Below are 14,134 nucleotides of genomic sequence, written 5' to 3' on the forward strand. Positions count from 1 at the left end.
GATAAAATGTTACAATAATGATACATTGTTGCTTACTGAGAAAGCAAATATTCCTTTCTTGCCATTGGGTCCATTGAAGGTATGTGCGTCTCTGCCAGTATAGAGTTTCTGAAGTCTTCACTGAAAACAAAGCTGTGGAAACTCTGAGGTATGAAAGAGGTTGTAGACTCATTTTCTTCAATCAGATTTTTATATATCTGTGTTCGTGGTCAAGCTAGGCCTTTCAGTATCATATACAATCCATCATTTCCTATCACTGAAATAAAACAAAACCAAACAAGATATATTGTAGACTTTATTTCCCAGACTCTTTGATATAAGTATGACTACAATAAAGATTACAATTGCTTCGCTTTTAGCAGATCTCTTTTAGTTTAATCAATAAGTGACTTTAATGTGGCACTTAGGCATCACAAATAATTTAGTCAAATAACAAATATAACAAAGATGTCTACATATTTAGAATACTATTTTCTGACAGTTATTTATAGTAATAAATCCTTTTATGTAACTGATAAATGCTAGAAAAGAACCATGGTGCCATATCAAGATTAATAGATATAAGACATCATGAGAAAAACAGGGCCAGAAAAGTCCTTGAACTTTTCTAAATGCCTCCCACCCCACAAAAATGTGCCTTTCTTCTTATTTTATATAAGTAACAATATATACCTACTATTAATCTTCATTTATCTTTGTTCTGGACAGAATGATGATCACTCATAGAACTGAGTAAAGAATATAGTATGAAAAGGGAGGGGGTCCCTTCCTGTTGGTTGTTTGGCCTGAGGAAACCCATCACTGGAGCCTACCTGGGCTCTTTGGTGCGGCTAATGACGGACGCTGGGAGGGCTTACGCCAAGGTGTACTTCCCAGAACTTCTGCTGCCAGTGTCCTTGTCCCCACCGTGAGCCACAGCCACCCCTGCCTCTGCAGGAGACCCTCCAACACTAGCAGATTTTTCTCTCAAGAAGTAGTGCAGCTTTGAAGACTCCTAGAGATCATGGCAACATTTTTCTCAACTGCATCAACAAACAAGCATTGCTACCTCGAGGAAATAAGAGGCTGCTGAACTCATCCTTGATTCTGTCAAACTATCCTCAATATGTATAATTGGTCCCTGTGTGGTTGTAGGCAAGAAAAAAAAAAAAAAGGACTGAACCCCAGAAACATGACAAATGCTTTGAAAATGGCTTTGGACTAAAAAAGTCTCCATGTGTTTCATAATGTAATCTTTTTGCTTATGAAAAATGCCTGTGAGGATGTCATAGAATGCTGCTGCTGGAAGATTCAAAGCTGTCTCAATGCGTCTCAGCTTTGCTTGTCTGAGTGGAATGAAACCAAAGCTGAACCTTCGTATAGTGCCCTGCATGTGAGGCTGGAGAGGCTGATCGCTCACCCACCTCTTCTTTTTCTGATACACCAGAAATACATCTACACGTGGAACTCCTCCTACAGAACACCTACTGAACGCTGGCAGAAGACCTCAGACCTCCCAAAAGGCAAGAAAGTCCCCATGTACCTGGGTAGGGCAAAAGAAAAAACAGAGACAAAAGAATACGGATGGGACCTGCACCAGTGGGAGGGAGCTATGAAAGAGGAAAGGTTTCCACACACTAGGAGCCTCTTCACGGGAGGAGACTGTGGGTGGTGGAGGGGAAAAGCTTCGGAGCCGCGGAGGAGAGCCCAGCAACAGGGGTGCAGAGGGCAAAGCAGAAAGATTACCTCACAGAGGATCGGTGCCGACCGGCACTCACCAGCCCGAGAGGCTTGTCTGCTCACCCACCAGGGCGGGCGGGGCTGGGAGCTGAGGTTTAGGCCTCGGTCGGAGTGCAGGCAGAGGACTGGATTTGGAGGCATGAACACAGCCTGCAGGGGGTTAGTGCGCCACGGCTAGCCGGGAGGGAGTCCGGGGAAAAGTCTGGACCTGACGAAGAGGCAAGAGAATTTTTCTTCCCTCTTTGTTTCCTGGTGCGTGAGGAGAGGGGATTAAGAGCGCTGCTTAAAGGAGCTCCAGAGACGGGCGCGAGCCACGGCTAAAAGACGCTAAGGCTGCTGCTGCCGCCACCAAGAAGCCTGTGTGTGAGCACAGGTCACTATCCACACCCCCCTTCCAGGGAGGCTGTGCAGCCCGCCACTGCCAGGGTCCCGGGATCCAGGGACAATTTCCCTGGGAGAACGCACGGCGCGCCTCAGGCTGGTGAAACGTCCCGCTGGCCTCTGCTGCTGCAGGCTTGCGCTGCATCCATGCCCCTCCTTCCCCACAGCCTGAGTGAGCCAGAGTCCCCGAAGCAGCTCCTCCTTTAACCCCATCCTGTCTGAATGAAAAAGAGACGCCCTCCAGCGACCTACACGCAGAGGCAGGGCCAAATCCAAAGCTGATCCCCGGGAACTGTGCGAACAAATAAGAGAAAGGGAAATCTCTCCCAGCAGCCTCAGAAGCAGCGGATTAAAGCTCCACAATCAACTTGATGTACCCTGCATCTGTGAAATACATGAATAGACAACGAATCATCCCAAACTGAGGAGGTGGACTTTGAGAGCAAGATCTATTATTTTTCCCCCCTTTCCTCTTTTTGTGAGTGTGTATGTGTATGCTTCTGTGTGAGATTTTGTCTGTATAGCTTTGCTTCCACCATTTGTCCTAGGGTTCTATCCGTCCATTTTTTTGTTTTCTTTTAATTTTTTTTCTTAATAATTATTTTTTAAATAATTTTTAAATTTTATCTTCTTTCTTTCTTTCCTTCCTTCCTTCCTTCCCTCCCTCCCTCCCTCTTTCTTTCTTTCTTTCTTTCTTTCTTTCTTTCTTTCTTTCTTTCTTTCTTTCTTTCTTTCTTTCTTTCTTTCTTTCTTTCTTTCTTTCTTTCTTTCTTTCTTTCTTTCTTTCATTTTCTCCCTTTTATTCTGAGTCGTGTGGATGAAAGGCTCTTGGTGCTGCAGCCAGGAGTCAGTGCTGTGCTTCTGAGGTGGGAGAGCCAACTTCAGGACACTGGTCCACAAGAGACCTCCCAGCTCCACATAATATCAAGCAGGAAAAATCTCCCAGAGATCTCCATCTCAACACCAGCACCCAGCTTCACTCAACGACCAGCAAACTACAGTGCTAGACACTCTATGCCAAACAACTAGAAAGACAGGAACACAACCCCACCCATTAGCAGAGAGGCTGCCTAAAATCATAAAAAGTCCACAGACACCCCAAAACACACCACCAGACGTGGACCTGCCCACCAGAAAGACAAGATCCAGCCTCCTCCACCAGAACACAGGCACTAGTCCCCTCCACCAGGAAGCCTACACAACCCACTGAACCAACTTTAGCCACTGGGGACAGACACCAAAAACAATGGGAACTATGAACCTGCAGCCTGCAAAAAGGACACCCCAAATAAAGTAAGATAAGCAAAATGAGAAGACAGAAAAACACACAGCAGATGAAGGAGCAAGATAAAAACCCACCAGACCTAACAAATGAAGAGGAAATAGGCAGTCTACCTGAAAAAGAATTCAGAATAACGATAGTAAACATGACCCAAAATCTTGGAAATAGAATAGAGAAAATGCAAGAAACATTTAACAAGGACCTAGAAGAACTAAAGTTGAAACAAACAGTGATGATCAACCCAATAAATGAAATGAAAAATACTCTAGATGGGATCAATAGCAGAATAACTGAGGCAGAAGAACGGATAAGTGACCTGGAAGATAAAATAGTGGAAATAACTACTGCAGAGCAGAATAAAGAAAAAAGAATGAAAAGAACTGAGGACAGTCTCAGAGACCTCTGGGACAACACTAAACACACCAACATTTGAATTATAGGGGTTCCAGAAGAAGAAGAGAACAAAAAAGGGACTGAAAAAATATTTGAAGAGATTATAGTTGAAAACTTCCCTAATATGGGAAAGGAAATAATTAATCAAGTCCAGGAAGCACAGAGAGTCCCATACAGGATAAATCCAAGGAGAAATACTCCCAGACACATATTAATCAAACTGTCAAAAATTAAATACAAGGAAAACATATTAAAAGCAGCAAGGGAAAAACAACAAATAACACACAAGGGAATCCCCATAAGGTTAACAGCTGATCTTTCAGCAGAAACTCTGAAAGCCAGAAGGGGCTGGCAGGACATATTTAAAGTGATGAAGGAGAAAAACCTGCAATTAAGATTAGTCTACCCAACAAGGATCTCATTCAGATTTGAAGGAGAAATTAAAACCTTTACAGACAAGCAAAAGCTGAGAGAGTTCAGCACCACCAGAACCAGCTTTACAACAAATGCTAAAGGATCTTCTCTAGGCAAGAAACACAAGAGAAGGAAAAGACCTACAATAACGAACCCAGAACAATTTAGAAAATGGGAATAGGAACATACATATCGATAATTACCTTAAATGTAAATGGACTAAATGCTCCCACCAAAAGACACAGATTGGCTGAATGGATACAAAAACAAGACACATATATATGCTGTCTACAAGAGACCCACTTCAGACCTAAATACACAACAGACTGAAGGTAAGGGGATGGAAAAAGTTATTCCATGCAAATGGAAACCAAAAGAAAGCTGGAGTAGCAATTCTCATATCAGACAAAATAGACTTTAAGATAAAGACTATTAGAAGAGACAAAGAATGATGTTACATGATTATCAAGGGATGGATCCAAGAAGAAGTATAACAGTTGTAAATATTTATGCACCCAACATAGGAGCACCTCTATACATAAGGCAAATACTAACAGCCATAAAACAGAAAATCGACAGTAACACATTCATGGTAGGGGACTTTAACACCCAACATTCACCAATGGACAGATCATCTAAAATGAAAATAAATAAGAAAACACTAGCTTTAAATGATAAATTAAACAAGATGGACTTAATTGATATTTATAGGACATTCCATCCAAAAACAACAGAATACATATTTTTCTCAAGTGCTCATAGAACATTCTCCAGGATAGATCATATCTTGGGTCACAAATCAAGCCTTGGTAAATTTAAGAAAATTGAAATTGTATCAAGTATCTTTTCCATCCACAATGCTATGAGACTAGATATCAATTAAAGGAAAAGATCTGTAAAAAATACAAACACATTGAGGCTAAACTATACACTACTTAATAATGAAGTGATCATTGAAGAAATCAAAGAGGAAATAAAAAATACCTAGAAAAAAATGACAATGGAGACACGATGAACCAAAACCTATAGGATGCAGCAAAAGCAGTTTTAAGAGGGAAGTTTATAGCAATACAATCCTACCTTAAGAAACAGGAAACATCTCGAATAAACAACCTAACCTTGCACTTAAAGCAATTAGAGAAAAAAGAACAAAAAAACCCAAAGTTAGCAGAAGGAAACAAATCATAAAGATCAGATCAGAAAAAAATGAAAAAGAAATGAAGGAAATGATAGCAAAGATCAATAAAACTAAAAGCTGGTTCTTTGAGAAGATAAACAAAATTGATAAACCATTAGCCAGACTCATTAAGAAAATAAGGGAGAAGACTCAAGTCAATAGAATTAGAAATGAAAAAGGAGAAGTAACAACTGACACTGCAGAAATACAAAGGATAATGAGAGATTACTACAAGCAACAATATGCCAATAAAATGGACAACCTGGAAGAAATTGACAAATTCTTAGAAAAGAACAACCTCCCGAGACTGAATCAGGAAAAAATAGAAAATATGAACAGACCAATCACAAGCACTGAAATTGAAACTGTGATTAAAAATCTTCCAACAAACAAAAGCCCAGGACCAGATGGCTTCACAGGTGAATTCTATCAAACATTTAGAGAAGAGCTAACACCTATCCTTCTCAAACTCTTCCAAAATATAGCAGAGGGAGGAACAGTCCCAAACTCCTTCTACGAGGCCACAATCACCCTGATACCAAAACCAGACAAGGATGTCACAAAGAAAGAAAACTACAGGCCAATATCACTGATGAACATAGATGCAAAATCCTCAGCAAAATACTAGCAAACAGAATCCAATAGCACATTAAAAGTATCATAGACCATGATCAAGTGGGGTTTATCCCAGGAATGCAAGGATTCTTCAATACATGCAAATCAATCAACGTGATACACCATATTAAGAAAGTAAAAGAGAAAAACCATAAGATCATCTCAATAGATGCAGAGAAAGCTTTCGACAAAATTCAACACCCATTTATGATAAAAACACTGCAGAAAATAGGCATAGAGGGAACTTTTCTCAACATAATAAAGGTCATATATGACAAACCCACAGCCAACATCGTCTTCAATGGTGAAAAACTGAAAGCATTTCCACTAAGATCAGGAACAAGACAAGGTTGCCCCCTCTCACCACTCTTATTCAACATAGGTTTGGAAGTTTTAACCACAGCAATCAGAGAAGAAAAGGAAATAAAAGGAATCCAAATTGGTAAAGAAGTAAAGCTGTCACTGTTTGCAGATGACATGATATTATACATAGAGAATCTTAAAGATGCTACCAGAAAACTACTAGAGCTAATCAATGAATTTGGTAAAGTAGCACGTTACAAAGTTAATGCACAGAAATCTCTGTCATTCCTATATGCTAATGATGAAAAATCAGAAACTGAAATCAAGAAAACACTCCCATTTACCATTGCAACAAAAAGAATAAAATATCTAGGAATAAACCTACCTAAGGAGTCAAAAGACCTGTATGCAGAAAATTATAAGACACTGATGAAAGAAATTAAAGATGATACAAATAGATGGAGAGATATACCATGTTCTTGGATTGGAAGAATCAACATTGTGAAAATGACTCTACTACCCAAAGCAATCTACAGATTCAATGCAATCCCTATCAAACTACCACTGGAAGTTTTCACAGAACTAGAACAAAAAATTTCACAATTTGTATGGAAACACAAAAGAGCCCGAATAGCCAAAGCAATCTTGAGAATGAAAAACAGAGCTGGAGGAATGAGGCTCCCTGACTTCAGACTATATACTACAAAGCTACAGTAATCGAGACAATATGGTACTGGCACAAAAACAGAAATATAGATCAATGGAACAGGTTAGAAAGCCCAGATATAAACCCACACACATATGGTCACCTTATCTTTGATAAAGGAGGCAGGAATGCACAGTGGAGAAAGGACAGCCTCTTCAATAAGTGGTGCTGGGAAAACTGGACAGGTACATGTAAAAGTATGAGATTAGATCACTCCTTAACACCATGCACAAAAATAAGCTCAAAATAGATTAAATACCTGAATGTAAGGCCAGAAACTATCAAACTCTTAGAGAAAAACATAGGCAGAACACTCTATGACATAATTCACAACAAGATCCTAGAGAAATGGAAATAAAAACAAAAATAAGCAAATGGGACCTAATGAAACTTCAAAGCTTTTGCACAGCAAAGGAAACCATAAACAAGATGAAAAGACAACCCTCAGAATGGGAGAAAATATTTGCAAATGAAGCAACTGACAAAGGATTAATCTCCAAAATTTACAAGCAGCTCATGGAGCTCAATAACAAATAAAAAAAAAAAATCTAAAAATGGGCAGAAGACATAAATAGACATTTCTCCAAAGAAGATATACAGACTGCCAAAAAATATAGGAAAGAACTCTCAACATCATTAATCATTAGAGAAATGCAAATCAAAACTACGATGAGATATCATCTCACACCAGTCAGAATGGCCATCATCAAAAAATCTAGAAACAATAAATGCTAGAGAGGGTGTGGAGAAAAGGGAACACTCTTGCACTGCTGGTGGGAATGTGAATTGGTACAACAACTATGGAGGTTCCTTAAAAAACTACAAGTAGAACTACCATATGACCCAGCAATCCCACTACTGGGCATATACCCTGAGAAAACCATAAATCAAAAAGAGTCATGTACCAAAATGTTCATTGCAGCTCTATTTTCAATAGCCAGGGGATGGAAACAACCTACATGTCCATCATCAGATGAATGGATAAAGAAGATGTGGCACATATATACAATGGAATATTACTCAGCCATAAATAGAAACGAAATTGAGCTATTTGTAATGAGGTGGATAGACCTAGAGTCTGTCATACAGAGTGAAGTAAGTCAGAAAGTGAAAGACAAATACCGTATGCTAACACATATATATGGAATTTAAGAAAAAAAATGTCATGAAGAACCTAGAGGTAAGACAGGAATAAAGACACAGACCTACTAGAGAATGGACTTGAGGATATGGGGAGGGGTAAGGGTAAGCTGTGACAAAGCGAGAGAGTGGCGTGGACATATATACACTACCAAGCGTAAAATAGATAGCTAGTGGGAAGCAGCTGCATAGCACAGGGAGATCAGCTGGGTGCTTTGTGACCACATAGAGGGGTGGCATAAAGAGGGTGGGAGGGAGGGAGACGCAAGAGGGAAGAGATATGGGAACATATGTATATGTATAACTGATTCACTTTGTTATAAAGCAGAAACTAACACACCATTGTAAAACAATTATACTCCAAAAAAGATGTAAAAAAAAATAAAAGGGAAATTATTCATTAGTAGGAAAAAGTGTTGTTTTCAGTATATATCCTACTTCATATTGTTACTCACCACAATCTGTCATCTGATCCCATTACATAAAGTTCCACTATGTGACTGTAGATCTAGCAGATTTATTCACTTGTGAGCATTTTAAATGAAACATAAATCAGTTTTTTTTTCTTCTGAAGCCTGTCATTTTTGAGAAGAAGATCTTTGGAAATGGATGGTGTTTCTCCATTTCTCAGTCCTTTACATTTCTTCAAAGGATCAGAGCAAATTGTTCAACTGCTGTGAGAAGAACTTTTCTTTCAATTTGCTTATTAACTTGCTGTAAATAGAAACTTTACAAATTGATTTTAATGCACAGTTGTGTTTCTGTTTTATTCCCTATGACATGCCAACTTCTTGCCTTCTCTGCTTTTTTCTAAACTGAGTCCTTACTAGTGGGTTTCTTTTGGTTACCATCTATACATCATGACTATAGGAGATTGATTTTTTATTTTTGTCTCCTCTAAAGCAAGGGTTGCGTTTGTTTGGATGCCGGGGCTTAAAATAGATTCTTCCTGGGTAGCACAATATCACTTATTAAACTTCTAATCTGTGTGTCAAGGGCACTGTGTAAACATCGCTTTTGTTTTTTAATTTTATTTTTTGAGAAAATAATATATTTTATTTTTTTAACATCTTTATTGGAGTATAATTGCTTTATATTGTTGTGTTAGTTGCTGCTGAATAACAAAGTGCATCAGCTATACGTATACATATATCCCCATGTTACCTCCCTTTTGTGTCTCATTCTCACCCTATGCCAGCCCTCTAGGTGGTTACAAAGCACGGAGCTGATCTCCCTGAGCTATGCAGCTGTTTCCCACTATCTATTTTACATTTGGTAGTTTATATATGTCCATGCCACTCTCTTACTTCGTCTCAGCTTACCCTTCCCCCTCCCTGTGTCCTCAAGTCCATTCTCTACGTCTGCATCTTTATTCCTGTCCTGCCCCAAGGTTCTTCAGAACCTTTTTTTTTTTTTTTAGATTCCATATATATGTGTTAGCATACAGTATTTGTTTTTCTCATTCTGACTTACTTCACTCTGTATGACAGACTGTAGGTCTCTCCACTTCACTACAAATAACTCAATTTCATTTCCTTTTTTGGCTGAGCAATATTCCATTGTATATATGTGCCATGTCTTCTTTATCCATTCATCTGTTGATGGAAACTTAGGTTGCTCCCATATCCTGGTTATTGTAAATAGTGCTGCAATGAATATCTTGGTACTCCAAAGAAGATGTACAGATTGCCAACAAACACATGAAAGGATGCTCAACATCACTAATCATTAGAGAAATGCAAATCAAAACTACAATGAGGTATCACCTCACACCAGTCAGAATGGCCATCATCAAAAAATCGACAAACAATAAATGTTGGAGAGGGTGTGGAGAAAATGGTACCCTCTTGCACTGTTAGTGGGAATGTAAATTGATATATCCACTATGGAAAACAGTATAGAAGTTCCTTAAAAATCTAAAAATAAAACTAACATATGACCCAGAAATCCCACTACTGGTCATATACCCTGAGAAAACCACAATTCAAAAAGAGTCATGTACCAGAATCATTGCTTTTTAATAGCTATTGTGTGAGCTGTATGAGAACTATATTGTAATAAGTACACTGTGTAGAGAAAAGATAATAATAGTTTGTAAGACTAGTAATGGTCTTGAGAAATTACATAGAGAAGAAAACAAGTTGGGGAAAGGGTGTATTCTAATATATACATTTATATTCTGTTTTTTTTTTTTTTTTTTTAAATAGAGTAACTGACACTTCTTAGTATAGAATAAGAGCTATGGAAAGAAATCCACTGTGGGAAATAATTTTATTGCAAAGGTTGTTAGTTACTTACCCAATATAAAATCTTTCCTTTTCCTTTAGTAACAAAACCACAATTTTATGGGGTGTTGTATGTGCCAGTTTAAAAATTGAATTTCCCAGAAACTCTTACTTGTGTGGCCACGTGACATCATTCTGATTGATAAAACATTAAGAGTATCTTTGCTTTCCACATACGCACACCACCCCTTCCCTGCTACCTAGAACAGTGATAGGATATTGGAGCTGAAGCAAGCATCTTACAATTAAGGAAAATGCAAGGAGAATTTCAGAGGCCTCACCTGAGACCATGTGACCTCTCATTATGTAACATAAACAAACCTGAAAGTTTTTATAAACTAGTGTCCTCTAGTTCTCTATTACTCACACTGAACACAATTTCTGTGTGGATATTTTTGGAATTTCACTTAACTCTATCCATAAAATATGTTCACCTTACTGATGAATATAACTATTCAATTCCTCTAGAGAAAATCTTCCTTCAGCCTTGGCCCAGTGACAGTGAATTTGACTGAATTTCTGCTTACAATGCATTAATTTTCACATTTACTTTATAAAAATATCTATAATATTAAGGAGGCCGTTAAGGAATGTAAGTAATATAGGGAATTTGAGATCCATAGAAAAAATTTTTGGTCAGAAAGTATCTCATAAATATTCAAATTACTTTTAAAAGCAGTCAAATAAAGCTATTCTGGAAGCTGCTAACTCCATTTATATAAAAGATGATGACTGTATTTGAAACGGTAAAGGGGGCTGTATTTTAAAAGAAAAACTTTTATTAATATTAGATAACATTTTCCCTTTTTTATTGAGGTATATAGTTGATGTACAATATTATATAATTTTCAGATGTACAGCATAGTGACTTACGATTTTTAAAGGTTATATTCTATTTCTAGTTACTATAAAATATTGATTATATTCCCTGTGTTGTACTATATATCCTTGTAGCTTATTTATTTTATACAAAGTAGTATGTACCTCTTAACCCCATATCACTATCCTATCTTACCCCTCTCCCCTTTCTTCTCCCCACTGGTAACCACTAGTTTGTTCTCTATATCTGTGATCCTTTTTCTTTTTGTTATATTTTTGTTTTATTTTTTAGATTTCACATATAAGTGATATCATATAATATTTGTCTTTCCTGCTCTGACTTATTTCACTTAGCATAGTAACCTCCAACTCCATCCATGTTATTGCAAATGGCAAAATATTATTTTAATGGCTGAATAGTATTCCATTGTGTGTGTGTTTGTATGTGTGTGTATATATATATATATATATCACATCTTCTTTACTCATTCATCTATAGACAGACACTCAGGTTCCTTCCATATTTTGGCAATTGTAAATAATGCTGCTAGAAACATGGTGCAGTGTTCAAATTAGTATTTTCAAATTAGTGTTTTGGATTTTTTTTTTTTTTTTTTTTTGGATAAATACTCAGAAGTGGAACTGCTGGGTCTTATAGTTTCTTGAGAAATTGCCATACTGTTTTACATAGTGGCTGCACCATTTTGCATTCTTACTAACAGTGTACAAAGGTTCCCTTTTCTCCACACCCTTGCCAACATTTGTTATTTCTGGTCTCTTTAATGATAACCATTGTAGTTTTAACTTACAGTTCCTGACAGTTAATGACGTTGAGCATGTTTTCCTGTGCTTGTTGTCCATCTGTATGTCTTCTTTGGAAAAATATCTATTCGAGTTTTCTGCTCATTTTTTTTAATTGGGTTGTTTCTTTATTGATGTTGAGTTGTATGAGCTACTTAAATATTTTAGATAGTAACTCCATTTATATAACAGTCATATTATTTGAAAAATTTTCTCCCATTCAGTAGGTTGTCTTTTTGTTTTGTCAGTTGTTTCCTTTGCTGTGCAAAAGCTTTGAAGTTTGATGAGGCTCCATTTGTTTATATTTGCTTTTATTTCCTTTGCTTTAGGAGACAGATTCAAAAAAAAATTGCTGCAATTTATATCAAAGAGTGTTCTGCTTATGTTCTCTTCTAGGAATTTTATGGTTTCCAGTCTTACATTTAAGTATTTAGGTAGATACCATTTTAAATGGTTTACTGTATATTGATTACTTTTTCTTTTTAAAATAAGGTACTATACATGGATCAAGGGCTGGTTTAGGAGACCTGGATTTAGTCCAATTGTTGTGTTCATTATGTAATCTTGGGAGAGTCATATATTCCTAGGTTCAACTTCCAATTCAAAAATTGTCATGCTAGGTCAAATTATCTACATGTATTAAATGTTTTATTTTGCTGGTTATTCAGTGAATATAATACATTTTTAGGTTGTTGGAATTACTATTAAAAAACTTAAATGAATTATAAATTTCAAAATGAATATAAATAATGAAAATTATACCGATGGAAAGATTATTTGTAAAAATTTTGGCTGACTTTAATTAATGAACTTTTAGAAATACAGATGAACAACACTTACCTAATTACAATATTTAAATTAGTTAAAAATACTTAAAATCTCATATTAAATCTCCAGAAAAATGTTTTAAGTGTTTACCTACATTTTGAGGTCCCAAGTCCATTTCTACTTTCCCCTATCCAAGAGATGATTGTGAAGTTTTGAGAAAGTTAATGCAGTTTTCAAGGATGAATCTTCATGAACCATAGGGAACACCTCAGTGCAGTGAAAGCATATCCACACATAGAATCAATATACACTCTTCAAGGCCATGTTTGCCTTTAAGGGAGCCATGGTCTTTATAGTAGGACTAAATATTTTATTACTTCTATTGTAAAAGCATGTTGTTTGGACTATGGTTAATTTATATATGGAAAAGATGCCCACTAAATTTTTCATGAGGTTTAGCTACTGTGTTTTTATATGTTATATGAAATTTAAACCATGACAGAAAATAAAGTCTATGCAGGCTAAGAAATGTTAAAGTTTTAGTAATCAAAAAATATTTTTCATCATTAAAAATACAGTATTTTTTAAATGAGGAGTTACAGTGTTTTTGAGATATAACCTCATAAAAAAGTAAGAGTAAAATGATAAAAATGAAAGAAATAGGAGAGAAATAACACTGCAAGACTCAGTGGACTTCAAGTAAAGAAAACAGTAAACAAGACATATATATATTAAAAGACAAAAACCCGTATATCAGTCATTTCATAGAAATATTTCAAGGTTAATATACAGGCAGATATTAAAGAATTTTTTATCTGGTATCTAATTCCTGGTTCTAATTCCTGATTCTTTTAGCTCTCTGAGCTTTATGTTATCAATCATAAAAATATCCTCTGCCCAGGCCATAAAATGAGATCCAATGAAAAACTCTTGAGATAATTTGAATTAAGTAAACTATATCTATTAAGTAAACTATATCTATACATCTATATGGCATATAGAGTTTACCATACGTAATATATATTGTATAAAGTATTTTATTATAGTGATATAAGTAAGCTTTATATATAGTCATCTTATAGTAATTATGTTTTAGTACCATTTTCACTTAAACTAGAAATATGTAGGTGTGTTATGCAGTATTTGAAATTATAAAATTGTTATCCTTGTTAGTATTTTATTGTTTAAGAAAACAATGCACGAGAGGCTGAGTAATGGTAAGTTTAAGATTCTGTCTTAAATAATGAAGTTCCAAAGAACTTATGGCCAGAAAAGAGACCAGAAGGTGCAAACAGCTGTGTGGATTGCAGGAAAGAAACCAAAGCCTCAGC

The 14,134-nt window shown here is 36.4% G+C and overlaps 1 protein-coding gene across 1 annotated transcript in view; it reads right to left on the reverse strand.

Annotated features, from left to right (window-relative positions):
- CNBD1 (cyclic nucleotide binding domain containing 1) overlaps positions 1–14,134 on the reverse strand; it is a 397,351-nt gene that overhangs the window by 106,612 nt on the left and 276,605 nt on the right. The window contains 1 exon segment of the mRNA XM_067711697.1: positions 63–256. Within this exon segment, the coding sequence (XP_067567798.1) occupies positions 63–256 (194 nt within the window).

The sequence above is a fragment of the Pseudorca crassidens genome, chromosome 17, assembly GCF_039906515.1.
Source record: "Pseudorca crassidens isolate mPseCra1 chromosome 17, mPseCra1.hap1, whole genome shotgun sequence".
In the NCBI taxonomy this organism is placed as follows: Eukaryota; Metazoa; Chordata; class Mammalia; order Artiodactyla; family Delphinidae; genus Pseudorca; species Pseudorca crassidens.